At 34.3% G+C, this 15,332-nt stretch overlaps 3 protein-coding genes across 5 annotated transcripts; 2 read left to right on the top strand and 1 right to left on the bottom strand.

Moving 5' to 3' along the window:
- Positions 1–627: 627 nt before the first annotated feature.
- Positions 628–7,290, bottom strand: dclre1c (DNA cross-link repair 1C, PSO2 homolog (S. cerevisiae)). Its single transcript, XM_051107729.1, has 14 exons — positions 7,042–7,290; positions 6,887–6,938; positions 5,125–5,209; positions 4,651–4,710; positions 4,519–4,574; positions 4,338–4,439; positions 4,190–4,262; positions 3,958–4,098; positions 3,023–3,124; positions 2,812–2,948; positions 2,032–2,086; positions 1,849–1,937; positions 1,676–1,773; positions 628–1,606 (listed from the first exon to the last, which is right to left on the bottom strand). The coding sequence occupies exons 1-14, from the start codon at positions 7,148–7,150 to the stop codon at positions 771–773; spliced, it is 1,995 nt and encodes a 664-aa protein (XP_050963686.1). The 5' UTR covers positions 7,151–7,290; the 3' UTR covers positions 628–770.
- Positions 7,291–7,454: 164 nt separating this feature from the next.
- On the top strand, positions 7,455–10,225 carry meig1 (meiosis/spermiogenesis associated 1). Of its 2 annotated transcripts, none has more exons than XM_051107733.1 (3): positions 7,455–7,649; positions 7,918–8,072; positions 9,249–10,225. In XM_051107733.1, the coding sequence occupies exons 1-3, from the start codon at positions 7,589–7,591 to the stop codon at positions 9,375–9,377; spliced, it is 345 nt and encodes a 114-aa protein (XP_050963690.1). In that variant the 5' UTR covers positions 7,455–7,588; the 3' UTR covers positions 9,378–10,225. The 2 variants fall into 2 exon arrangements, with proteins under 2 accessions (XP_050963690.1, XP_050963691.1); XM_051107734.1 differs by having other exon boundaries at positions 7,553–7,655.
- Positions 10,226–10,376: 151 nt separating this feature from the next.
- Positions 10,377–15,083, top strand: tmem243b (transmembrane protein 243, mitochondrial b). 2 transcript variants are annotated; one of them, XM_051107732.1, is made up of 6 exons: positions 10,377–10,501; positions 10,969–11,072; positions 12,089–12,309; positions 13,683–13,733; positions 14,194–14,298; positions 14,379–15,083. In XM_051107732.1, exons 3-6 carry the CDS (start codon positions 12,232–12,234, stop codon positions 14,520–14,522), a joined length of 378 nt encoding a protein of 125 aa, XP_050963689.1. In that variant the 5' UTR covers positions 10,377–10,501; positions 10,969–11,072; positions 12,089–12,231; the 3' UTR covers positions 14,523–15,083. The 2 variants fall into 2 exon arrangements, with proteins under 2 accessions (XP_050963689.1, XP_050963687.1); XM_051107730.1 differs by lacking the exon at positions 10,969–11,072 and having other exon boundaries at positions 10,382–10,501.
- The last annotated feature ends 249 nt before the right edge of the window (positions 15,084–15,332 follow it).

Raw genomic sequence — 15,332 nt, 5'->3', positions numbered from 1 at the left:
GTTTTATTTCAGCTTTTTTTGAAAAAAAAAAAAAAAAGCCATTACTAGTTTCATTTTAAAATAACAGCATCTGAAACATTATTTTAATATTATTTATACAGTCTTATATTTTGAATTAGCTTTTATTTTTAGATTTTTCATTTTATTTTGTTGTAGTAATTTGATGTGCTTTTGTCTTTTATTTATTTTTTTTTTTAGTTTAGTTTTTTATATATTTCCGTTTAGTTTATTTATTTTTAGTAATTTTATTCGACTTGCAACTGAAATAAATCTTGGCAATTAAAATTTAAAATCAAGTTTAGGTTTTTGATTTGTTTTTGAAGTTTTTCATTTAATATTTACATTTTATTTCAGCTTTATTTCAACGAACAAAAACAGCTTTTAATAGCGTTACCTTAAAAAATTACAGCAACAGTATTTTAGTATTATTTTTTACAGTATTATTATTTATTAATATTTGATTTAGCTTTTTTATACTTTTTTGTTTTAGCAATTGTTCTTTTTGCATTTTTTTTGTTTGTTTTTCAGATTTTTTAAATAGTAATTTAAGTTCTAAAACTTACTTTATTTCAGCTTTATTTCGATTAACAAAAACAGCTTGTAATAGTTTTACTTGACAATAACAGCATCAAAAACATTATGTATTTGCTTGAGAACTTTTAATTTATTCAAAATATTCAGCATTTATAAAGATTAAAAATACAAACTTCATGAGGTAAGGCTGTTGCACAACAAACCAAAAATTAATACTCAAGTGAACAAACATGAAATCAAAAAATCTGTCTTATCACCACTTCCTCCCCCGCTGCCAACTTCCTGTACAGCTCCTTCAGGTCTTCTGGCTGTGGGACTTTGGACCCTGGTGTTGGTGGAAGCTCAAAATCCGACGATACCTGCGAATCTGATTTGGGCTCTGCGGCTTCTTCCTTCTTGGGTTCAACGTTACGGCTGTCAATCACATCTGATACGACATCGCCATTGGTCCCTCTGTTACTCTGCTCACTAGTAACAGCCTTACTTTCATCCACTTGGACAAGAACAGTGTCCACCTGACTGAGGCTCTCTGTCCCTTCGTCCGATATATGAGTGGACTGAGAGGAAGTGAAATGAACGGAGCTGCTGTCGTCCTCATCTTCATTCTGAAACAGCTCAGGTGTTGTGTTTTCGGTGGAGAGCGTTTGAGTATTGTGGCTGTTTTGGCTGTTATCCAACTCGCTCTCATCCGTCAACACTGGTTCCACCTTAAAGAACTTTTGCCAACAAGGCGGAGCAGCTTTGGATTGGGACGAGTCCGACTGAGGCAGTTTTGCACAGATTTCCGTGCTAGGCGGAGCGACACCAGATGGATGAGGTATAGGAGGTTGCTCAGCATCATCATCATCATCATCGTCGTCATCATTTGATTCAGTGCAGTCCATGTAATTGGACGAGTGTGTCACAGAACAGGGCTCTATGAGGGAAAACGTTTGGTCCGTCCCATGCAAATCTTTTTTGGGACTATCATCCTGTTCACTAACGGCAATCTTGGTCAGCTCAGTCACCGTCATTTTACGCCGCCTTGGAGCTGTGGAAACCTCGTCAAACAGGTCGTCATCACCGTCTGAGCCTTAGCAGAAAGATATACAAGTTTATAAGCAATAACAACAACAGTTTTAATAATGAAAACGCCTCATACCTTCTGACGTGCACCTCTTTCTGGTTCTTTTAAGGGCTCCTAGCGGTTTGTAGACAATCTCCTCCCTTCCAGAGTGTTTTCTACAAAACGGCTTCAAGCTGAATTTGAAAAGACCATTTTATAGTAAGTATACAACAACATGGTACAAAAAAAACTTAAGGTTCAGTCCTTACAGCTCTGTGACGTCCTCCAGTGTCTTTCCCAGCGGAATTACATTAGGATAGATGTTAACAGGAGAGATGTAGGAGAGGAAGTCCTTAACCTAGTCACAGGAAATAGACATGGACTTATAATATGCAAACACTGTGTATGGGGTGTCACATGAAGAATATGATTCTCAGTGGGACTTCTCTTACCTCCAAATAAGAGGAATGAAAAGAAAAGCATGCTCTGTAGGAACTACTTCCCATCCTAAAAAGAGACAAATTAATAAGTAAAATAAATACTCGACTCCATATAGTGGATTTCAGTGGGGATCAGTGGGTTGAAGGTCCAAATTGCAGTTTCAATGCAGCTACAAAGGGCTCTACACGATCCCAGCCGAGGAATAAGAGTCTTATCTAGTGAAACGATTGGTCATTTTGTAAAAAAATTAATTTATATATCCTTTTTTAACCACAAATGCTTGCCTTGTCTGCGATGCTCTGTGTACTCTGGTTCAAAAAGGTAGTGTAGGGCGAAAAACTCAATCTCATTTTCTCCTCTAACTTCAAAATTGTCCGACATTGTTGTTTTACCTTTGTAAAGGGTATTTGACTTTCTTTGCATATTCCATTTGTGAACACTGGGTCGGTACTTCTGCATACACCACGTGTGACCTTTCCAATGTGATTATGTAATGTGTGAATTGGAGCTAGTGCAAGACGAGCATTTGTGGTTAAAAAGTATATACATTGTTATATTGGATAGAAAATGATTGATCGTTTTGCTAGATTAAGACCCTTATTCGTCGGCTGGGATTGTGTAGAGCCCTTTGAAGCTGCATTGAAACTGCAATTTGGACCTTCAACCTGTTGATCCCCATTGAAGTTCACTATATGGAGAAAAATCCTGGAAAGTTTTCCTCAAAAACCTTCATTTCTTTTAAGGACATGAACATCTTGGATGACATGGAGTATTGATGCATTGTGACTTACTTGACAACGACAGATGTCTTTCTGGTCCTTTCTCCAAACCATATGGTTGATGGTTTGATGCTAATGATGTTTAGAGGAACGCCATTCGGAGACGTGGAGCCGCAGGGTAACCTGTTTGCCCTGAAGAACTCCTCGTCCTGTGAAAAAGCCACCAATGTGACCTTCGTCTTGGACGTGTATGATGGTGTGATTATACAAAGGTTGAACGTACCTTGGGGTGCCTACAAGCGTGGATCTGCGTTGCACGGTCGGTGGTCATGTGACACAGAATTTCAGGCATTTTTTTGAACATACCCAAGCTGTTTACGTGTATCTATAATAGAGAAATAGTGTTAAATGACAAGTTCACTTCAGATATAATTATTTCCTGATAATTTACTCACCCACATGTCGTCCAAGATGTTCATGTCTTTCTTTCTTCTTCAGGTTTTTGAGGAAAACATTCCAGGATTTTTCTCCATATAGTGGACTTCTATGGGGATCAACAGGTTGAAGGTCCAAATTGCAGTTTCAATGCAGCTCCAAAGGGCTCTACACGATCCCAGCCAAGGGATAAGGGTCTTATCTAGCAAAACGATCATCCATTTTCTAAGAAAAATATAACTTTATATACTTTTTAACCACAAATGCTCATCGTGCACTAACTCGACCTCACGCATACGTGACACAGGTGGAAGTACCAACCCAGTGTTTACAAAGCAAACATGCAAAGAAAGTCAAACGCCCTTTACAAAAAAGGTAAAACAATGTTGGATGATTTTGAAGTTGGAGAAAATAAGATCCTACCTTTCTGAACTGAAGTACACAGACAAAGAAGTATATAAATGTTTATTTTTTTTAAGAAAAACACCAATCGTTTTGCTAGATAAGACATTTATTCCTTGGCTGGGATTGTGTAGAGCCCTTTGAAGCTGCGCTGAAACTGCCATTTGGACCTTCAACCCATTGGCTCCCTTTGAAGTCCACTATATGGAGAAAAATCCTGGAATGTTTTCCTCAAAAACCTTCGACTGAAGAAAGAAAGACATGAACATCTTGGATGACACTGGGGTGAGTAAATCATCAGGAAATGTTAATTCTGGAAGTCATTTAATCCTTTAATGTTTTAAGACTATGAAGAAATAAAACTAGAGAAAAACCTCTGACCTGTGAGCTGAACTCTTGTCCCAGATTGGTGAAAAGGTACTCGTAACCATACGCTGCTTTACAGTTTAACCAAACAACATGGTATGGACTCTGACAGATCCAGTCCTGGACCAGCTTCCTTATCCCTGCCAAACAAGCCTCCTGAAACCGAAGAAAAACAGTTATGAACAAACCAGACTAGCTCAATCTGTATGATATAATGCAGGTGAGTGTACAGTTAATGCTTGCTTACCCTGCTGGGAATCTGATGATACTTAGGATCAAAGAATGTGCTGTCGATATACACACTCTGAATGTCTTTCACCCTTCAGCACAAATATATGAACGCTATTATTATTTACAAAATGTGCTGTACTTATTTAAATATCTGATCTGAATACCTGTCTCCAGAGTGCAAGTACTCCATTCTAGCTGCGTCTCCAACAGCCAGTCTGAAGTCCCCTGTGTAAAGCACTGTGCCCCGAGCACCCTCAAACAGAAACCTGTGTTTAAAGTCAACATTAATTCAAAATAGATGTTCTTAATGCATGTACCAGCTCTTATTTTGCAAAGGTTGCTTACATGACTGATCCCGGACAATGTCCCGCTGGGAGCAGAGTAACAACAACATCCTCTGACTGAAGAGAAAAACAAATACAACTTTAGATCAACTCAAAAACGCTCAAAAGAATAAGCTAGGAGCTAAACACCCACCTCTCCGGTGATTTCATCTATCAGAGATATGTGAGTTGGACTATCCAGTTCCAGTGGGACCTAGAATGCAAAGGTTCTCATATGTGACCCTGGATCACAAAACTTGTCTTAAGTAGCACGGGTATATTTGTAGCTATAGCCAACAATACATAGTATGGGTCAAAATTATCAATTTTTCTTTTATGCCAAAAATCATTAGGATATTAAGTAAAGATCATGAAGATATTTTGTACATTTCCTACCATAAATATATCAAAACTTAATTTTTGATTAGTCATATGCATTGCTAAGAACTTCATTTTGGACAACTTTAAAGGCGATTTTCTCAATATTTTTTTTTTTCTTTGCACAGATTCCAAATTTTTTATATAGTTGTATCTCAAAAAAATTGACCCATATGACTGGTTTTGTGGTACAGGGTCACATTTTAGGCTGTGTAACAGTTAACAAAATTATGAAAAATTGCATACTTACAATATGATCTTCCCAGAATGCATATTTTGGGTTACTAAGAAGAAGCTCCTTTGTGACAAATGAGCAGTACAGCTTGACTGTTAAACTAATGGAGACAAAAAAAAAATTTGTTTCATTATTGTACATAAACATACATGTTAAAGGGATAGCCCTCCCAAAATGAAAATTCAGTAGTCACATGGACTATTTTAACAATGTCCTTACTACCTTTCTGGGCCTTGAACATGTCAGTTGCATTGCTGTCTATGCAGGGTCAAAAAAGCTCTCAGATTTCATCAAAAATATCTTAATTTGTGTTGAAATGACATGAGGGTGAGTAATTAATGACAGAATTTTCTTGGTATAGTTTTGGGTAAACTATCCCTTTAAGAAAGTAATGCTACTGTGTCCAAGAGCAGCTCACTGTATAGGTGTGTATATATATGTATATATATGTATATGTGTGTATATATATATATATATATATATATATATATATATATATATAAATAAATGTGACCCTGGACCACAAAACCAGTCTTAAGTTGCTGGGGTATGTTTGTAGCAATAGCCAAAAATACATTGTATGGGTCAAAATTATTGATTTTTCTTTTATGCCAAAAATCATTAGAAAATTAAGTAAAGATCATGTTTCATTAAGATATTTTGTAAAATTTCTACTGTAAATACATTAAAACTTAATTTTTGATTAGTAATATGCATTAGTAAGAGCTTCATTTGGACAACTTTAAAGGTGATTTTCTCAATATTTAGATTTTTTTGCATCCTCAGATTCCAGATTTTCAAATAGTTGTATCTCAACCAAATATTGGCATATCCTAACAAACCATACATCAATGGAAAGCTTATTTATTCAGCTTTCAGGTGATATATTTTGAAAAATGGACCCTTATGACTGGTTTTGTGGTCTATATATATATATATATATATATATATATATATATATACACTACCGTTCAAAAGTTTGGGGTCAGTAAGACTTGTAATAGTCTTTAAAGAAGTCTCTTATGCTCATCAAGGCTGCATTTATTTGATTAAAAATATAGAAAAAAAAACAGTAATATTGCAAAATGTTTTTACAATATAAAATAATGTTTTTTATTTTAACATACTTTAAAATAGAATTTATTCCTGTGATGAAAAGCTGAATTTTTATCAGCTGTTACTCCAGTCTCCAGTGTCACATGATCCTTCAGAAATCATTCTAATATGCAGATTTATTATTAGAATGATCAATGTTGGATAATATCAACAGTTGTGCTGCCAAATATTTTTTGGAACCTGTTTTTTTTTTTTTTTTTTTTTTTTTTTTTTTCCAGGATTCTTTCATGAATAACAATTTTAGAAAGTACAGTGTTTATTGAAAATATAAATATTTTTTAACAATGTAAATTATTTATTATGAACTTTTAATAAACTTTTAATTATTAACTTAATACATCCTTGGTGAATAAAAGTATTAATTTCTTAAAAAAAGAAAAAAGAAAAAAAAAACAATAAAAATGTACTGACCCCAAACTTTTGAACGGTAGTGTATGTGTATATATATACATACACACACATATGTATATATATGTCAAATATAATACCTAGAAGAAACTAAGTAGTTTATAAATAATATATGAAACTTAAAACTGAAGACAAACCCAACGATTTACGTAAACGTTTAGTGTTAAACGTTTATAAACAAGTAATAAATGTTTACTAAGTAAAGGATGTTTCAAATGTCACATGGGTTTGAAAATGTACAACTATGACTCACCTGAACTTCAGTTTTCTCTTCAGTAAAGGTCCTTTCAATCCTTTCATATGATCTGTCAAACATAAACAACAATAGATACACCAAACCAAGCAAAACAAAATACAAAACAGGAAGTTAATGAGCAGGACTCGATGCAATGTCCATTATATAAGCACCTTTATGGCAGTGAGAGAGGAAATAAGCTCTGGCGTGCAAATTCTCCCTGTCAAATCGGTCCAGGGAGATGTTGGGATACTCCTTCATACGGCCAGCAAACGAGCTCATACTGACCACACTGAGTTTGAGCGGATAAAACACTCAAAAACGACCTGAAACCTCAGGACATCACTGCCTAAACTCTTTGTGGAGGAGACGAAGCACCCCTGCATCTGTCTGTCCTCCTCCTGGCATTTCGCTTTGGCATGAAACCACGTGACTCGGAAATAAACATCTGTAATTTGATAGCCTGAATAGTAGAGCGACATCTACTGGACTCGACAACAATCCTCATAACATTGCAAAAAGCCACAGTAGTCGGTGTATTCTAAAACAGTACACTGAGACAAAAAATGCTAGTGAGGATGTGAAAAATACGCATATTTACGAACTGCTCAGTCTGTTTTTATCTAAGCAAGCTTCCGGCAATAGTGTCAACTGGCCAACCAAATCGTGGAATTCCGGGTTTGTTTTGATTGGCCATTTCTTTTTGTTGCTAGGAAACAAATGATGCGCAAGATTGTTCAGCCAAGCTGCATGTTGACAATTCAGCCCTTCTGTCAGACACGTCAGTGTAAGTTTGTATTAAAAACATTAGTAACAATAATAAATATATAACAAATTGACGTTTAAGGCTTGTTTTGAATGAATTAGACTAGATGCTTAGCTGTTAAGTTTGTAAATCCAGTATTTCCTGCTTTAGGTGAGCGTTACTTGGCAATGTTTTTGAGCGTAACATTTAGCGTGATGTGGTGTTGTACATCTGATAAGTTTATTTGACTTGTATTTGATTTTGTACTGAATGTGATATGTGATATGTGTGTTATTATTCACAGAAATCATGTCCTGTTCAGTTTTATTGGATAACAACGCCAAGCCAAAGTCCATGAGCCGAGCAAAGCAGTGGACAGGAGAGGTTGAGAACCTGTATAGATTTCAGCAAGCTGGATACAGAGATGAGCTGGAGTATAGACAAATAAAACAAGTCGAGGTATCCACTTTTGATCCTTTTTGTATGATTAATACATTATATAATGCTTAAACAATCCTTATAACATGCATACACATTTCTAATATACATTTTCTCTCTCTATATATATATTGAATTTTTGGATTTCATATTATTTACACTGCCGTTCAAAAGTTTGGGATCAGTAAGATTTTTAATGCGTTTAAAACGTTTCTTATGCTCAACAATGTTGCGTTTATTTTGATTAAAAATACAGGGGACAACATGTAATTTTATATATATATAAAATTGATTTTATATATATATATATATATATATATATATATATATATAATAAATGTAATTTATTTCTGTGATAAAAGCTGAATTTTCAGCATCATTACTCCAGTTCTCAGATCCTTCAGAAATCATTCTAATATGCTGATTATCAATGTTGAAAATATATATATTTTTTGGATCCTGTGATACTTTTTTTTTAGAATTCTTTGTGGAATAAAAAGTTAAAAATAACAGCATTTATTTAAAATAGAAATCTTTTCTAACAATATAATGACCGTTCAAAAGTTTGTGGTCAGTGGATTTTTATTATTTCTATTTTTGAAAGAAATTAATACTTTTATTCAGCAAGGATGTGTTAAATAAAAAGAAATAATAATAATAGCAAAGACTCATATTGTTAGAAAAGATTTCTATTTTAAAATAGATGCTGTTCTTTTTAACTTTTTTACCTTTGTGAAAGAATCCTGGAAAAATATCACAGGTTCCAAACAAATATTAAGCAGTGCAACTGTTTCCAACATTGATAATAAATCACTATATCAGAATGATTTCTGAAGGATCATGAGGCACTTAAGATTGGAGTAATGGCTGATGAAAATAATAATAATTCTATTTTAAAGTATATTAAAATATAAACTTTTTTTATTACAGTAAAATTTCACAATATTACTGTTTTTTTCTGTATTTTTGATCCAAAAATGCATCCTTGACAAATATCATTAAAAAAAAACATTACAAGTCTTACTAATCCCAAACTTTTGAATGGCAGTGTATATATTAGAAGCTCATTGACTACGTTTTACGTTATATTTGATTTTAATATTAATAAAAGTGTTCCTGTTTTGTCAGTTAATATCTCACATATATTTTATTATAGTTTGCACATTCCTGTTGAATGTTGTCACGCTGTCCTTTCAGATTGACCGCTGGCCAGACACTGGGTTTGTGAAGAAGCTTCAGCGTCGAGATAACACATTCTACTACTACAACAGAAAGCGGGAGTGTGAAGATCGAGAGGTCCATAAAGTGAAAGTGTACGCATACTAACAGCTCCTCGACCCAGCACTTATGCCATTTTCTATTTTTTAGTTTTGTAAAACTCTCTTTAGAAAATGCATTATCAGAGTTATCCTACTGGATTCATAATATAAGCCATGGTACAATTTCTGAATAAAACTATTGATTTAAAGAAACATTTGTCATGTAAATGAACCATTTGTTGTTTCATGTTTAAAGGTAAATAAATAGCCAAGCTTTCATCTTATTAATAATTTTTCCAAACGTAGGTTGGCACAATTTTAATGGTTTCTTTTTTTTTTTTTTTTCATTTGGAAATGACCACAAAACCAGTCTTAAGTAGCATGAGTATATTTGTAGCCAAAAATACACTGTATGAGTCAAAATTATTGATTTTTCTTCCAAAAATTATTAGGGTATTAAGTAAAGATCATGTTTCATGAAGTTATTTTGTAAATTTCCTATCAGAACTTAATTTTTGATTAGTAATATGCATTGCTAACAACTTAATTTGCACAACTTTAAAGGTGATTTTCTCAATATTTTGATTTTTTTGCACCCTCAGATTGCAGATTTTCAAACAGTTGTATCTCGAGCAAAATTTTGTCCAAGCCATACATCAATGAGCTAATTTATTAAGCTTTCACATGTATAAATTTCACATATGACACTGTCATAGCACAAAAATCAATGCATGTACATTGTTTGTAATTAGGCAGAGACTACAGATGTGTTTTTTTCTCAGTTTTGGGTTGTGAGAAAGTTATAAAACACTGGTGAAATATATAGAACAATAAAACTAAATAGCTTGTGAACATCAATATTAATTCAGGGACATACGTTAATTATTGCTAATTAAAATTTTATTTACCCTGTTATTAAGTATCATTGTTTTTATTGTTATCTTCGACTATGATGTGTTATTATGTACAACTACAGCACTTTTTGATGTAGTTTCATTTTTTAAATTCAAATTCAGTAGCGCTTAAAAATGAATAAACGAACACATAACGCACCGCATACGCCTTTAAGAAAACGTCACTTCCGGTTTCATGCAGCGAGTCGTCATAACTGATCTTTTGAAGTCATGCGGATAATACTCCGTTCGGAAAACACCCGTGTGTGATCAACAAATCCCTCTTTTTTATATCCAGGTAAGTTCAGTAAGTTTAATAGTTAATTATACTCTAATTTCCTCTGTGCCGCTCACACGGTTTGTTTTCATTCACATTAGCTTGTTAGCTTTTTCATAGCTTAATATTAATCTACAACAACAATCTGGTTGTGATCATATTTACTTTTTTCCAACTGAAAGCACTTAGCTGTCACACGTTCAGATTTAAAAAAAGACAGTTTAGTGGATGATATTTATTGAGCATCGCATATGTAAACCAGTTCATGCACCTGCGCTGATTACAGTCAAAGTAATAAAGTTATTTACTAGACTGATAAAGTGTTTAGATATGGATGTACGATTGTTTTATTTGTTATCAGTAAGCAACTTTAAATAGGCCACATTCTTTTTGAGAAGCAATTAACGTTGGACTAGAATAATCAATACTAGAAAATGAAAGCATGTAACATTAGACACTAATGGAGCATTTGCTTTATTTGGTTACAGAGCTGAAAAATAGTCTGGAGATCACTATTGTCTTGCATCCTTGGAATGCTTTTGACATGAACTGCATCTAGATATCATAATGAATATTTGCCTCAGATCCCAAGGTAATGCTTTAGGTTGTGCATGTCAAATTATATGTGACCCTGGACCACAAAACCAGTCATAAGGGTCAATTTTTCCAAATTGAGATTTATACATCATCTGAAAGCTGAATAAATAATCTTTCCACTGATATGTGATTTGTTAGGATAGGACTATATTTGGTCGATATATAACTATTTGAATATCTAGAATCTGAGGGTGCTAAAAAGTCAAAATACTGAGAAAATTAATTTAAATTACCTTTAAAGTTGTCCAGATACAGTTCTTAACAATGCATATTATTAATCAAAAATTAAGTTTTTATATATTTACAGTAGGAAATTTACAAAATATCTTAATGGAACACGATCTTCACTTAATATCCTAATGTTTTTGGCATAAAACAAAAATCAGTAATTTTGACCCATGCAATGTATTTTTGGCTATTGCTACAAATATACCCCAGCGACTTAAGACTGGTTTTGTGGTCCAGGGTCACATATGACGTTTAAGAACTTAATTTTCCCTTTATACCAATAGTTCATGTAGATTATAATTATTATTAATGCATATCATGTTGTTCCAAACTTATATACGTTATGTATTATATACATAATGACAGAAGTTAAATTTTTAGATGACCTGTCCCTTTAAGGATATGTTTTCTAGTGACGAATAAATTGGCATAATATAGTTTAAATATCTTGGTTCTTCACAAGCCATATTAAACTGAGCAGAGCCTTGTTTTCTACTGCAGTGACGTCAAGATCAAGCCCTCACATGACATTTTTAAGGCCGTTCTTATGGTTTCATGATCCGGTCCGCCTGAATCAACTCAAGCCCCTTGGGCTGATTATTAGAAAGGCAGGCTTGTTGTGTTACTGTGAAGCTCCATTGTAAGTAGTTAGAATTTAAGGGAAAAGGAGCAAAGTTCGTGACAGATCATTCAGTGCTTGGCCTCTGGGTTTTTTACTTCGTTTTAGTGTGGCATGAAATTATGAGTGAACTAAATGAATGTTTTATTGTTTTAATTCTCTAGGTAACTGGACCGTGACTATGTCTTGCTTGTGAATCTCTTTCCTTGAGGAGCGAATCCAGTCCAACATGCACTGCCATCCTCCGCTCCAGAGGAGGTGCTGCTGGTAGAAGATATCAGGTAGGGGTGTGTGCACTGCTCTGGCCATGGATGACTTCGCTACACGCACCTATGGGACCAGCGGGATGGACAACAGGCCTCTGTTTGGGGAGACGTCGGCCAGGGTTACTCACATATTTAAATTTTCTTTTATTTATGTGACTTGATGTATTATTTCATCCAAGTGCAATACAAAAAATGTAAAAATAATCATGTTTACTTAAAGGGATAGTTCAGCCAAAAATGAAAATTCTGTCATTACTCACCCTCATGTCGTTGCAAACCTGTAAGACCCTTGTTCGTCTTTGAAACACAAATTAAGATATTTCTGATAAAATCCAAGAGCTTTCTGACCCTGCATAGACAGCAATGCAACTAACACGGTCAAGGCCCAAAAAGGTAGTTAGAACAACTCAAACTCACTTCAACTATTTTAACAATGTCCTTACTATCTTTCTGAGCCTTGAACGTGTCAGTTGTGTTGCTGTCTATGCAGGCCCGAAAGCTTTCGGATTTCATCAGAAATATCTTTATTTGCGTTCTGAAGACGAACAAAGGTCTTACAGATTTGGAAAGACATAATGGTGAGAAATTAATGACACAATTTTCATTTTGGGGTGAACTATCCCTTTAAATTTTATAGAAGACTATATGGAGAGATTATTGCATTTACGTTACAAATGTAAAAAAGGTAATTGTGACTTTAAAGGAATATTTCACCCAAAATTGAACATTTTCTGAAAATTTGCTCACCCTTAGGCCATCCAAGATGTAGATGAGTTTGTTTCTTCAGCAGAACAGATTTGGAGAAATATATCATTACATCACTTGCTCACCAATGTATCCTCTGTAGTGAATGGGTGCCGTCAGAGTCCAAACAGCTGCTAAAAACATCACAATTCAGAAGTAATCCACACGACTCCAGTCCACCAATTAATGTCTTGTGAAATGAAAAGCTTTTAACAAAACAGATCCATCATTAAGATGTTTTTAACTTTAAACCGTCGTTTCTATCTATAATACCGTTGTTTTAATACACAATATTGCATTCTGCAGTGGAGAAGTCGTCTAGTCTGAATCAAAAGAGAAATATGTGCAGATCATGCACCATTTAAAAGCAAAAACAGTCCAAAACAGTTCATTTTGAGATGATTTTTTGGATTTCATATTTTTGGGTGAACTATTTCTTTAAATCTTCCAATGTGACTCTCCCAGCAACTTTTGTTTTTTAGCTCAAGGCTTTCAGTATATTGACGATATGTAAACCACACATCTCTTTCATATGTACAACAAGCTACTACTACATATATTGTAAAAATGTCAATTTGGTGTAAAGCTGCTTTGCAACGATATGCATAGTGAAAAGCGCTATACAAATAAATTTGAATTGAAATAATAAAACATAATGTTTACTACAGCACCTTACCTTTAGCAGTACCTGTAAAGTGCAACTATTTTCTGTCAACTACACTAATATATTTTTGTCAATCACTTTCAGGATAGAATCATCAATCTAGTGATCGGTGGACTTGCATCTTTACTTGTTCTGGTAAATTTTTATTAAATTCTACTAAAGATCTCAGTATGTGTCTGTTAATCATATGTGACCCTGGACCACAAAACCAGTTATAAATAATTTTTACATTTAGGCTTTTCATTGATGTATAGTTTGTTACGACAGTATTTGACTGAGATACAACTATTTGAAAATCTGGAATCTGAGGGTGAAAAAAATCAAAATATGGAGGAAATCACCTTGAAAGTTGTCCAAATGCATATTACTGATCAAAAATTAAGTTTTAATGTATTTACAGTAGGAAATTTACAAAATATCTTTCTGGAACTTAATCTTTAATGAACATCATAATGATTTTTGGCATAAAAGAAAAATTGATCATTTTGACCCATACAATGTATTGTTGGCTATTGCTGCAAATATACCCGTGACTGGTTTTGTGGTCCAGGGTCACTTATTGTCATTAACTCTGAATTTTGACCATGTCTTTCAGGTGACCATCATTAGCTCATTTGTCTTCCCTTCACTGCCTCCCAAGCCACTGAATATTTTCTTTGCTGTCTGTATCATATTAGTCTGCGGTTCAGTGTTGGTTCTGGTAAGAATTAGCATTATTTTTAACTGTTTAAATGGTTTCAAATGCAATTCCTAATTAAAATCCATCTCTTTCTCTTTCAGATATACTGGTATAGGCAAGGAGATCTGGAGCCCAAGTTTCGCAACTTGATCTACTACATGCTCGGTTCCATCGTTCTGCTGTGTATCTGTGCCAACTTGTATTTTCACGACGTGGGGCGTGACAAACAGAGCAATGCCTTATAATGCTGTTTCCACGGGAGCCGTCCCAGTCAGCGGAATGTTCATCATTATGTGGGTGCTTTGGAACCCCACCTGAGTTCTTGAATCAGGAGAATTCGTTTTCCTACAAGCCCCATTTGTGTGGGCAGGGCCAGTCTGCCTTTGGGAGCCATGTTAATGGACTAAACATATTGTAGATGCAAATATGCTAGCGATCAGTAGCACTCTGGGATGTCCGTGCACACGTTTTGCACCCTCGATGCTGTACACAGCTTAACCTGTATGCCAAGACTTGGAGGTTTTGAAATAAGCCATGGCAATGTAATGCATAATGCTTTTATATTTGTACATGACACACCTATGGTACATTCCTAATTAGGAAAAATCTTTATTTTGTATTTAAATTATTAGAAATGCAATCTTGAATACAAAGCACTTCATGCAGCAGTCATTGTAAATTATGCTTTTTGTTCATTTTTCTAAATTACTGAACACTGTGTTATTTGATATGGTGAAAACCTTGCCATTTTGGTTATCGACTGTTGTAATTTGGATTTTATGTAATGAATAAATACATATACACAATTATGTTTTGTATTTTGTCATTTGAATACAAAGTGAAACATGAAAAGGTTTTACATAAGTTCTGCTGAAACACATGGGGAAGTCTGTTGGTTCACATTTCAGCAAGTCTTTGTGACCACTAGAAGGTGCAGCTGGGTTTGGACATGCAACCCTGCCAATAAGTGTTTACAGCTTTGTCTTTATGCAAATTAGATTGATAATTAACCAAGAAGCTAATTAATTAAATGCAATTTGGATTTGAATTTCAAT

This window comes from Labeo rohita, chromosome 4 (assembly GCF_022985175.1).
Source record: "Labeo rohita strain BAU-BD-2019 chromosome 4, IGBB_LRoh.1.0, whole genome shotgun sequence".
Taxonomy (NCBI): Eukaryota; Metazoa; Chordata; class Actinopteri; order Cypriniformes; family Cyprinidae; genus Labeo; species Labeo rohita.
The sequence above is the reverse complement of the archived record's forward strand: the minus strand, read 5'-3'. Positions and strand labels throughout refer to the sequence as shown.